The sequence below is a fragment of the Mytilus trossulus genome, chromosome 4, assembly GCF_036588685.1.
Source record: "Mytilus trossulus isolate FHL-02 chromosome 4, PNRI_Mtr1.1.1.hap1, whole genome shotgun sequence".
Classification (NCBI taxonomy): domain Eukaryota; kingdom Metazoa; phylum Mollusca; class Bivalvia; order Mytilida; family Mytilidae; genus Mytilus; species Mytilus trossulus.
This window is the reverse complement of record NC_086376.1, coordinates 27,900,464-27,913,978: the sequence shown is the minus strand read 5'-3', so window position 1 is coordinate 27,913,978 and position 13,515 is coordinate 27,900,464. Positions and strand designations below refer to the sequence as shown.

Here is a 13,515-nt window from a genome sequence, read left to right as displayed (position 1 = left end):
TGCGGTGACCCTATCTATTCTTTTGATATTCTCAAAGCATTGTCTGAAGGCTATCTTTTCCTAATTTATTTCACAATTCTATCAATTTGTTTAGTTTCTATTCACAAAATTGTTTTTTCCAGTATAATCCATACGAAATGTGTCATTTTGTCACAGACTGTAGCTTGAGAAAATGCACGGTTACATATCATTTTTATGATATTTTTGAACATATATCAATAGATACTACACTTTGGCAAAGTATTAGCAATACTATCATTTTATTTCAGACTCCCATACCACCTTAAGTAAGTGTTGCGTGAGCAAAATGATGGGTTTTCATGTCAATTGTTAACACCTAATTTCTTTATCAAATATAATGAAGAATATAAAAATAAAAAAATGGGATTTAAGAAATTTTCGATATTGTTTGTGGCTTAGTCTACCTGTACGGCCGTGAGGTGTAATCACTAAAATCAATTGTGTTTCAGTGTGTGGTGGAATAATTGATATTTATCCAGGACAAGAAACCACTATTACAACACCGAATTATCCAGATAGTTACAATCTTGATGCAAAATGTGTCTGGTTATTACGGGTTAGTCAGTTATATTGATAGTCATACGTTAAACAAATTAAAAGCAAGTGTAATTTACCGATGTTTGACCTTTATTAGTTTTTTTGTCTGAATTGAATGAGCGTCAGATGAAATTCCAAGATTTTCTTGACATAAAGTTCGAAAAAATCGTTATTAATGACAAAGCATATATTCAAAATCCTTTATCTTTAAAAATGAAATAAACACGAGCTTTGATATTGATGTATAATACATTTACAAGGAATGAATATATTATAGTCGGTTAAATGTTCAAGTATTTAGTGACTTCGAGGTCAATTCAATCAAGTGGACCGAGACTTCTCATACAGATCAATTATAAACTTAATGTATATACTGAGCTTACGAGTTAGATCTACCCAGATTATCTGTCGGGATTTACTTTCGTAGACTTTGACTAACGCAATGTAGTTCTAATTCCTTAAAAAAATGATCATGTTTTGGCAGCTCAATGCCTTTAAACTGAATATAGGGTTGCACTCGTTTAACTTTTATTTGTTTTACGAAGACTCTTTTGGTTGTGACTTGTAGCATGTATTGTATCAGTTAAGTTTGTTCTTTGTTATGTCTTTCTTTAATTCATCAATTTTGCGTTACCGAATTGAAAAAAATCAATTCTTTAGACTTCTTTTGTAAAAGTAAAATGAATCACTGGCTTTTTGAGTAGAAACTTTCAATTTTTAAAATTTCCTCGGAGTTCGGTATTTTTATCATTTTTCATTTTTCCAAGAGCTACCAATTGTATCTGGTAGGACAAAATATCATATACTTTACATCAATTCTTTTTTCCTTAGGCTCCAGATGAGTTACATGTCAGAGCGAATGTTGATGTCTTTCATTTGCCTGTGGTTGATAATAACAAATGTTATCATTGGTTAGAGGTCCGATATAACCTGGTTGGTCAAACAGGTGTCAGGTAATTATTTTATATCATTTCTATAAATTCTTGATTATTATGTAATTTTAACTTGCAATTAGTCCTAAAGAAATAGTTAAGTTAGGGTAACCCAACCCTAATTTGTTTTAGAATTCTACAATAACTATGTCGTAGAATCAGATTCAGCTTTATTAATGTCGTTATTCTTTACTGCAAAAAAATGCCTACCTACCGAACCTATATAGTTTTGACATTCTGTTCGTTGTATTGATTTTACATAATATATCTTACTGAATTGTTATACGCCAGAGATACTATTTGTTATATTTTATGGAACTAACATATTATTAAAGAAGATGTGATATGATTGCCAATGAGACATCTCCCCACAAGAGATCAAATGACACAGTAATTGCCAACTATTGGTCACCATACGGCCTTCAAAATAAGCAAAGACTTTGCAGCATAGTCAGTTGTAAAAGGCACCGAAAAGAAAGAAAAAAAACAATTCAAACGATAAAATTGTACATGTTATGGATTTTTTTTCTCCTAAGAATCTTATGTTAAATTTTATGAAATTCTTAATAGCCTTAGTCTTTTATACTTATTATGCAATCCTTACACACCCAAAAGTATTTATGAAATATTCTATCTCAACCTAATCGTCTACTTATATGTATTTATTAAATTTGTTGTGGCTATTTAAGGAAATGTGGAACAACTGCTGGTGATGTTTGGACAACATCTGCATGGGGTGAACAAAACTTAATGTTGTTGATATTTGATAGTGTTTATGGAAAGAACCATCCTGCTGATAAAGGATTTTCTCTTAGAGCAAACACTGTCCATAAAGGTACTCTATAACTAGTAAACCGAATTTGGAGTTGGCATGTTTCAATATGTTTAAGGTATTTATGGTATACCGCCATCTTGGATTGTACAATTACAGTACAAAATCGGGCTAGTTATTTGCCTAAATCTGCAAATTTGGAGACAGATTTGCAATTCAATGGTTAGACTGTTTTTTTCTATTTAAGGAAAGTTGTTAATTTATCGTTTTATACAAAATATTTTAACAAATAACATTTTTTGTGGTTTAAAAATCATTTTTTTCAAATGAGCCATTTAAGGGGAGATAATTCTTTTAGTACAAAATTTATACTGGGCTAATAGGGAAATTTTTGATTTTTACCTGTAGCAAGAAAACAAGTTCGGTGACACCATGTTTTCTTTTTATTTTCTTAAAACATGTTATGAAACCTTTCTTCTCACAATTTATTTCAAAATTCTATCTCATAGATTTTTATTTATGCACACTAATTTGTTTTTTCATGAACAAACTAACCAAATTATGTCAATTTTCAACGACTCATAGCTTGAAAAATAGCACGGTGACCCATACTATTAACTAAATTTTTGAAAAGAGCATAGTAAATCTTCATTTTGGCAAATTATGAAAAAATACTGTCTAAAAAAATATATACTGGTGGTCTACCTTTTAAACGTCCACATTTTAATAGATTTTGATGCTCGAAACAAAAATATTGGAAAATCCAAAATTGAATATGAATGCAGAGCTTATTTAAAGGACAAAATGAATAATCATATATGGGGCAATGAATCAGAGTTTTGCATCAGGTAGATATATTCCATAATTTATAGTAATTTCCCAAAACAAAGTTGGAAACAGGAAATTTCAATGAAACAGAATATTCGTATTTTCATGTCAGAGCTTAAATACTGGCTGTAGGTCTGATTATACTGACGTGGACTTTCAGTTAACCAGCAGAGAGGGCAGTCAGTCAGTATTTACATGTATATATAAAGAAAAACACTGTCCACGAAAACACTGACGTCTTTCTTCTGGTAGTTTTTCTTTTGCTGAAATGTTAAATGTTTAAAAATAGTTTTTGTTATCATTTTATATTTTTTTTTTTTGTAATTTTAAATGTAATTTCTGTTGTAACTATCATAAAACTCTTTTTTTACCAGATGCACTGTAGGTCAATTAGATTCATTCTGTGAATTTCTATTTGTAAGTCATTGATAGTGATTCAGTATAACAGTATAACTCACACCTCTGCGTAAGATGTTAATATGTTACAATTACTACTTAACATTTACACTATAAAGTAAAAATCTACATTTGTATATATAGCATTGCGAACTGAAAGAGCATAATAAACGAAACACAAATGGAATCATTTATAATATAATAGATTTGTTCTTTTTTCACAAAGGTTGTATTCCTCTTCCATGTGTCCATGGAGTGTGTAAAGAATGTGAAGCAGGACAATTTAGATGCCAATGTGATCCAGGATTCGAAGGGACACTGTGTGATACTATGGAAGGTAAAGTGAGATAATTGTCAATGTATTAGATCTAGACATCATATTGTTTGTACAACTATCACAACAGGTTTTTTGTCGGTGCTCTTCAATCTTTGAACTTGATTTGGCCTTTTAACATATTTTGATTCGAGCGTCACTGATGCGTCTTTTGTAGTTGAAACGCGCGTCTGGCGTAAATATAAAATTTCAATTCTTGTTTCAATGATGAGTTTAATTATAGTATGTCTTTATAATATTGGCTAAGGCTTTTCCTGATAGCAATTGCTCTACCACTTCTCGAGATTTAAAAGAAATGATCTAGATCTTAAAAGGATATTTGGATCCAGATAGATGTTTATCTGCTACATCTTCTTTTTTTCACATCAAAACCTTTAGTGTATAGGCTTTAGAATTTGAAAAGTATATTAGATTCAGAATTTGTTTTTCAGTCTTGTCTTATTTTATATTGTTTAAATGTTAAGATTTTGATTTCTTTTAGAAGCAAATGTTATTATCCAACTTGTTTGTGTGCATAGCATTTAAAGACTTGTTTAAGTAAATAGTTGGGTTCATTAGAAGGACAAGCTTATGGTAATATGCGATCTGTATGTTTTTGTTATAAAAAAGAATATGTTACATTCCTTTCATCAATCCTATAAATATGTTGTTAAGAAGAGATCGTTCTTGTCGTTTAATCCATGTTTTAATAATTCTATTTTCACTCTCTGTTTTTTTAAAACAAAATGCGAATCGGACCATGATTTGACTATCCTAGTTGATACGAACCTATTTTAGTGCAAATACACATTTTGCTTAATTTCTCGACCCTATTGACAAATACATCTGGTTTGCAAATACAGCAATTATTTATTGTTACTATTTTATCACAATTCATTTAGGCCTAAAAGGAAACGAATCAAATTTAATTAAAAACAAATTTCCTAAACGAAGTACTTTATAATTTATTCTAGCTTCTGCACAACTTGATTGTACGTTTGAACGTTCCAGTCAATGTTTTCTGAAAAATACAGATGAGGACGATTTTGACTGGATAACATATTCTGTGAGTAAATTTGTTCTCATTTAACAAGTATTTAATTAGTGCTTTAATTTATAGTTTTAGGCATAAATCTGCTGTTTGCTAACCTGAAAAGCGATTAAATGAAAATCATACCGAAATTCGGAAAGACAGTGTTTTGCATAACGATGATGTTTTCTAATGAGAAATAACAAATTCGTGTATTTGTTTTTGATGTTATATTTGTTATTCTTGTCTAATTCTGTCTTATGCTTAGTCTGTTTCTGTGTGCGTCATTTTTATGTTGTGTTGTTGTTCTCTCTCTTCTTGTATTTTTGTTTTATATTTTATGCGTTTCCCACAGTTTTAGTTTGTTACCCCGATCTTAATTTTTGTCCATTTATTTACGAGTTTTGAACAGCGGTAAACTACTGTTGCCTTTATTTACAAAATTATACGATAATAATCAATTATATGGATTTCACATACTACTCATAGACGAGATGTAAAAAAAAATCCTTAGGTAAAAAGTAAAATAACAAAATAATACCCAAACTTCAAGGGAATTTTCAAACGGAACGTCGATAATCAAATGTCAAAAATCAAAAGTTCAAACACATCAAACGCATGAAAAGAATCATATTACTGACTTGGAACAGACATTTCTTTATGTAGAAAATGGTGGTTTTAACCTGGCTTAAAAGCTAGCTCGATATCCCACTTTTATAACATTTCCTTTTATTTACAATAATGTGTGAACAAAAGAAAAAGATATTGTAGTTAAAAATTCTAAAAAAAAAAGGGGTACAGCAGTCAACATTGGGTAATGATTTAAGTAACTAAAAACAAACAAATAGGTTAACAAAGAAAAACAAAAAAGCATAAAGCATAACACATAAGCATAAATGAAAGATAAGAATACAAAAAAACAAAACACAATAACATATTGACGGTATGTATAAAAACCCAACCACGCCAGAACTATCTGACCAAAAAGTGCAATAAAGATAATATTTTACAATGACAAAAAAGAACGCTTACCATGTAATGAATATATTCAACTACGACAGGAAAGGGAGGGAAAGGGGGTGTTTAAAAATTAAGGGTGTCAATTTTAAGTGTTTTTCCAAACTGTATTGCAACCTTAGACATAACCCTGGTTCATCAACTTCCTGTCCACACACTGGTGACGTTATATAAAATCTGAGTAACGACTTCAAGCTTCTGAATAATGCATGAGTTTCTTAAAGAAAAAGGTTGCACTTTGAATACGGATGTTACAAACGTTGATGTTTATGAATCGATTTTTCCTGCAGGGCCAAACACCTTCTGATTTAACCGGACCAGATGGAGCACTCACAGGAGAAAACTACATTTATGCTGAAGGGTCATCTCCTAGAACCACGGGTCAAAAAGCTATACTTATATCAGACATTAACTTCCCAGGTAAATATTTATTTTTAAATACACTGGATATTAGTTTGATAATACCAAGAGGGGAGTCTATAAATGAAAAAAAAATTAAGGCTGCAATAAAATTATCTGAATTTTATTTTAAATATTCTTCTATATGCTGCACGCCTCTAGTTACTCAACATTGCTTCATATAGATCTATTATGATCCTTTCTGTTTTAGAATGGGATACATGAATACATAAATGATATTAATGTATTCATGTATTTATGTTTATAAGCTTATCCTTGGCCATTATAAATTTTAAAACATTTATTAGCTTCATAAGAGACGAAAGATACTAAATGTACATTCAAACGCATAAGTCTAAGATAAGCTATGCCATTGCAAAAATCATAGAACGACGAAAAACACAAATCACAAGAAAATAAACCTTAAAACTGAGCAACACGAACCCCACTTAAACCAGTGATATCATAAGTGCTCTGGGAGGGAAAGCAGATCCTGCTGTACAAACGGCATCCGTCGTGTTGCTCATGTTAACACACACCAGGTGATTAATCTACAAGTAATCGGTAGGTCATATTCCTAAAAAAAAAAGACATGATTGTAGTAACGACATATTTGTTGTCGTCTGCAGAGACACATTTATTCCATAACATTCAACAAAATCGTGATGGCATGCATATTCGAAAGGATGATTTCAACTTCGGCGACCTAGAAATATGGATTCAGTAAATTCCTTGCAGCACTGTACCCAGAAAGATTGTAAGTGCCAGTCTGCCTAAGAATCAGGCAGTGGTGAAAACATGACCAAAAAAACCCACCCAATTTGACATTGATTTCAGTTCATAAAATGTAGTTATGCACAAAAATAACATTCATTTCCGTTTTCCGTTTGGTAATAGAAGATACAATTTGGTTTAAATGCACTAGAAATTAACGAATAAGGGGAGATAACTCTGTAATTTGCTATCATTCTAACCAATTTTCTAACCAAGTTATTTGATATTACCAGACACACTCGGTGGGTTTTTTCTGATCATGTTTTGATTTTTACCTAAATTGCCTGATTCTTACAAAGACTGGCACTTAACTGTGACATTTAGTTTTCATATACAAGTGCTGCCTGTCATGATCAAGCATCTATATATGTTTTAGAACGGTATTTCCCATTTTCAAATTCATTTGCATTGTTGTTCAAAAGAACCAAATTCATCCTGTTTATATCATATATTGTAATGACTTCGCCAAGCGAAATTCCTTGGAAAACATGTGTATTTTCATTCAAGCGACTGTTATCGGCTACGGCTCGATGTTAGGCTATTTTAAAGTTTGACACCGGTTCTCACCTTTTTATTCCAATTCATTATGTTTTCAGGGGATTCTTTTCGCACTTGTCAGGCCCGTTCCCCGCTCGTTCTCCCGTTTAGACCCGTTCGTTGCCCCGTTAAGAACCGTTCGATACCCGATAGCTTGCACCTGTTTGTCAGGGGCTCGTCCTCCTTAGTCAGACCTACAGATATGTTGCCAGGTTTTCGGTCAGTTGATACTGTCGATAGCTGAAGTTTATCATGGTTTTCGTGAAGTTTTTTAAGCAGTTTTACTGCAGTTTAGAACTTTTGGACGTTTTCTGTTTACTATAAGTGTGGTATTCTAGTACTTAGATCAAAATCAAAAATGGATTTAATATAATTGTACATAGATATAGGAAGATGTACATATAAACAGCTGGTCTATTTATTCAGGCTAGTGTTCATTTGCTAACCTGTTTCTTTGAGGTACTCGAATTAAAGTTACATGCCTTCTCCATTCCCCTTTCCCCTCCCATTTTGTTAAGGACATTTTGTTAAGTATCCTGTTTGCTGAGATTTTCCAGCATTCAGAGAAAATATTTGTAAATCCTGAATATTCGTTAGGCTAAGAATTGTAAGAAGCTAAAATAATTTAACTTCTTTTTAAATACTCTCAGTCTCAGTGATTGAAGTTTGTCTTCCTGTGCGTACTCCAGGAGGCTGAAGTCTATTAGATAATATAATAAAGTACGGTTATTCTAAATATATAATTTATTAGAAGATAGCATAGATATAATACATGTTAATGTTATAGCATATTTAATAGTTGATTGAACACTATAGCAAATAATTTAGATAAAAACTGTGTAATAATGTTAACTGAACACTACATGAATTTACTGATAAAACATCTTTATGTTCACAATTATCTTACTTTTTTCCTTGCTGAAAACACATAATACGCTATAGTTGTCCAATTGGTCTTGAGTGATAGTTTATATGCGATTCCAGGTTATAGAGGTGCAGCCTCTATTTTACAGTTTAATGCTGTTCTATAAATTACACTATGGAAAGTGCGTTTAGATACACAGACTATTACGTACTTGAATATTCTTTACCCCTATAGTTCCCGCTATTTGAGTTTCTTGTTAAATATAAAGTGAAGTTAATGTGTCAGAAGTATTATAACCCTGTTGGTCTGGTAATATAAAGTACACCCGTGTTTAAACCATTCTCTGTTTTAGACTAGCTTGTTCTAGTCTATTGAGGTTCCCTGTGTACCTGTAAACACAGGTGGTGGCAGCAAAGTAAAAGACACCCGTTTGGCCAGTTATTACAATATTTGTATGTTTAACAAGATTTGTATTTATATTTGAAGTACCATGTGAAGTAGAAATCAATATGTTATATGTTTTATTGCGAACCCAATGATACTTTTCCACAGTTTCACATGGAAGATACCTGTCGATTTAAATTTCTGTCTGTTCTATTGTCTCATTGAATAAATACAATAGCTATTGTTCTCTGTTTTAATAATGGAAAGTTTATTTCAGACACATTTTTTAGTATTAATCAAATGAATGGTTTTTTTATTGTTCAATTATAGCATACATTTACGAGGTCCTTAATTTGATATTAATAATATTCAAGGTTTTATTAGTAAAAAAACACAAAAAAAACAAGTTTGGATATTGAATATTTGATCAGAAATCAACTTTAATTTTAATGTCCTATTTATGGGCATTATGTTTTCTGGTCCGTCTGTTCGTTCGTCGTACCGTCCGTTCATCTGTTCGTTTGTTCCGCCTTTTATTGAGAGACTTTTCCCCATGTTCATGGTCCACTGAACATAGTAAATGATAGTGCGAATGAAGCATCCGTGTATTTGGGACACCTTTTTGTTGAATCAGTGTTTAGATATTGAAAAGGCACATGCAGTTTTGTGGGTCCTTATTCAGTATTGGTACTAGTGTTTTCATTATTGACAGTTCATATTTTTGGTTCAGCTAAATTAAACTGTAGGTGACAGATTTCTTTTAGAAGAAATTTAAAGGTCCCATTGCATAAACTACACAAAGAACAAAAGCTATTGTATTTATAAGATGGGACAAAAGAACTTTTTGAAGAAATTTGAATAGATAGGTAACTTACATTTAAATCTGTGGAAAAGTTTAATTGGGTTCGCAATAATTTTAAATTCTTTTAATTTAATAGAGGGAGATTACTGCTTAAGACTTAATTATAACATGTTTGGTGCTGATGTGGGATCGCTAACTGTTTCCGTAAATGATTCTAAAGGCGATCGCGAGTTATGGACATTATCTGGAAATCAAGGATCAAGTTGGAGAACAGATAATGTATATATACTATCAGAAGGTGATTTTAAGGTAAGAGGAAAACTATTTGATATAAATGTTTTTGATTAAGTAAATATGATTTTCTTACCTGACAAACTTTCATGAATTGTATATAAAGTGTTGCAATCTAACCAAGGGAACGTTTCTTACCAAAATGAGTACAAGACAATAAACGTCAAACGAAACGTGTTTAACGCATACACGAACAACGACATGTGCTTTAATCTTTTATGAGAATGATTCGGCATCAGTCAATGAAAGATCACTACAAAAAAAATTCTGTCCATATTTTTAATAAGAAAATTGTTATTGACAAATGACACCGGAGACCACATGAAATATATATATGTGTTAATAGCTCACGTGGTTTCTGGATTCATATATTACGTATATATTTATACAATTAGTTATCAAAGGTACCAGGATTATAACTTAGTACGCCAGACGCGCGTTTCGTTTACATAAGACTCATCAGTGACGCTCATATCAAAATATTTATAAAGTCAAATAAAGGCAACAGTTGTATACCGCTGTTCACAGTTCATAAATCGATAGAGAAAAAACAAATACGGGTTGCAAACTATAACTGCGGGAAACGTATCAAATGTAAGAACAAAGTACAAAATTGAAAATTTAAAGCCCTGAGATAAAAAAAAAATGTGAATTAATTCAGACGAAAACATGTGAAATACCAATATGATATTGAAGCAAGAAACGACGAACACTGGATAACAAGTCCTTCATTATCAAATGTGGCGGGTTTAAACATAAATGCAGGCGTCCAATCCTCCCTAACCTGGGACACTGGTGTAACAGTACAAAATATAAAAATAATTAAAAAGGGCTCCAGTTATCAAATCGATTATCCTTACAACAAAAATACACCTAGTACAGATCTCCAAGTACTCGCTGTTACTAAGAGTAAGTTTTCTTGATTGAACTATACTACTTTCTGACTTTTTCTATTCTGTTTATATTTGTTTTTCGTTTAATTATTTTAGAACGTATTGCTTGTCTAAATACTTTTCAGTGCTGTTTTTTTATTGTTCTAGTTTTAATTTACTTAGTTAGGACAAAACAGGATAACGATATCAAACGTTTTCACGGAAACTCATAGCTGACAATAAAGGCAATACTTATATACCGCTGTTCAAAAGTCGTAAATCGAGTAAACTGAAGCAAATTTGGGACACAATCCAAGGGAACAACAAAAACACACTGTTTTACTAAACTTTACCTGTTTATCGTAACCTTTAATGCATACGGAGTATATAACTCCCAATTGATACGATATTTCCGGGCTTGTATTTCCTAACATGAATTCCTTGATAGAGGATTGCTACTCACAAGAAAGCTATTAAACCAAGAGTTCCAAATGGTGAAGTTGAAATCATCCCTTCGTAAATTTTACGGACGACATCACGAGTTGGTTGACAGTTATGTACTTACCGTTTCACAGACGGCACGGATATATTCCGTATGTCGTAACTATAAAACCCTTTCCCTTTTCACGAATGTGACCTACCGATTAGACTATATACTGGATTTGAAATTACATAAGCAACACGACGGATGCCACATGTAGAGCAGGATCTGCTTACCCTTCCGGGGCACCTGAGATCACCCAAAGGTTTTGGTGGTGTTCGTGTTGCCCAGTCTTAAGTTTTCTATGTTGTGTCTTCTGTACTATTATTTGTCTGTTTTTATTTTTATTTTTAGCCACGGCGTTGTCAGTTTATTTTCTATCTATGAGTTTGACTCTCCCTCTGGTATCTTTCGTTCCTCTTTTAATAATTGATCTCGTTTTATTCACATTAATAGTTCTGAATAGTATAGAGACATACAAGGCGTATGTACATAAATAAACGTGTTGTTCTTGTTATGTAAGTGTTTTCGATACTGTTAAATAAAAGTCCCTCTCCTTATTTGTTATTTATATATTTCTGATTGTATTACTAGATTCGTATTGAAGCAGTACGAGGCAGTAACTGGGAAAGTGACATAGCTTTAGATGATTTAAAAATTTCTCCTGGATCGTGTGGTAAGCGAAATCAATAATTTATCAAAATATGAATATAACTTTCCTTTTTTTATTTAAGAGAAGATATAAAATTATAGCCCTTTGAAAACAAAATCGAGATAAAAAAAAGTTTAATAAATATATAAATTTATCATATAGGAAAGCTATTACTACTCCAGCAGTATTGAAGAGAAATATCTAAAAAAAAAAAAAAGTAATAGAAAATAAATTCCGGTATCAAGGGAAATTTAAAAACGGAGAGTCCACAGTCAAATGGCAAAATCAAAAATTTAAACACAACTAGGGAATGGAAAACAATTGTCATGTTCCTGACTTGTTATAGGCTTTTCTTATGTAGAAAACGATAGATTAAACTTGCCTGTATAACTAGCTAAACATCTTAATTGTATGACAGTATTCAATTCAATGAGCTTGTTCTGCACATGGATAAATGACAGGTGGAAGATGAAAATATGTTTTGACCGGACCAACATTTTGCCCTGTAACATGATTGCCAATGGAAGTCCGACTTGCCAAATATGTTTATACCCTAGTCAATCCTAAAATACTAGATATAAAGAAAAGTATCTCTTTAGACATTAAAACTTTACAGTGTCGCGGTAGGTATTGGTCCTCATGTTATTAAATTTGAATAAATATTTCTTTGAACATTTGATAAATACATGTGTGTTCTACATTTCAGAGGAACCAAAACCATTAGATTGTATAGCAAGTCTAAAGGGAACAGATTACACTGGCAACGTCAACACCACAGTAGGTGGAATAACCTGTCAAAGATGGGACTCTGATAGTCCGACTAAACACTCTTATCATGACTATGATGACCACGAAAATTATTGTCGTAATATACGAGGAGACGAAAATAATATATGGTGTTACACCACTGATCCTGATAAGAGATGGGATTTTTGTAAAGTTCCACGTTGTGGTAAGGAATAGTAAAGTAGTCATTAATTAATTACAAAAAATATATATATTTTCATAATAATGCATGAACCGTATAACGACCATTAAAAGGTTTACACTCTATTGATACATATAACACTACCTCAGGTGAATTCCCGGATTTACAATAGGACTAAGACTAAGTTAGACCTTCTTAATCCTCTAATCGTGATTGTTATATGCCAACCAAGAATAAATGTCGCAATGAACGAGTATTTGGAGGCATGGTACAAAGTTTTAAATCAAGAATTCAGATAATATCTGAAATATATTCAATATCCCAAGGTGTGGTACATTTGCTGAAATATTCAAGAAAGTTAGAATCTTATATAATCTGCATTATTTGTATATAAAAAAAATACCCTTAATATCAATTATATTAATTGGCATAAAAAACACATATAAGCGCTAATTGTGCATAGTACAGAATGTAACAGATGTATGAGTATTGACCTTAAAAGTTCATGACTACTTTTTGACTTTCGCATCAAATGTTTTATTTCGCGTACTCAACACCTGAGAAAACCTACTGTTGCTCACAATCGCATTAGAAACAGTTTCGAAAAAGCAGCAAGTTTTAAGGGAAGTATTGCAAAAAAGCAGAAAGACAACTTCTGTACGATTAGGGGGACTTAGTTTAACA

General features: G+C 31.8%; 1 protein-coding gene across 2 annotated transcripts in view; it reads left to right on the top strand.

The window, feature by feature from the left end:
- LOC134715013 (uncharacterized) overlaps positions 1 to 13,515 on the top strand; it is a 53,792-nt gene that overhangs the window by 32,086 nt on the left and 8,191 nt on the right. For both annotated transcript variants that reach the window (XM_063576840.1, XM_063576841.1), the window contains exons 13-21: positions 471 to 577; positions 1,390 to 1,511; positions 2,180 to 2,325; positions 3,713 to 3,823; positions 4,774 to 4,865; positions 6,137 to 6,266; positions 9,744 to 9,916; positions 11,846 to 11,927; positions 12,610 to 12,855. In XM_063576840.1, the coding sequence (XP_063432910.1) occupies positions 471 to 577; positions 1,390 to 1,511; positions 2,180 to 2,325; positions 3,713 to 3,823; positions 4,774 to 4,865; positions 6,137 to 6,266; positions 9,744 to 9,916; positions 11,846 to 11,927; positions 12,610 to 12,855 (1,209 nt within the window). The remainder of the gene's footprint in view (positions 1 to 470; positions 578 to 1,389; positions 1,512 to 2,179; positions 2,326 to 3,712; positions 3,824 to 4,773; positions 4,866 to 6,136; positions 6,267 to 9,743; positions 9,917 to 11,845; positions 11,928 to 12,609; positions 12,856 to 13,515) is intronic.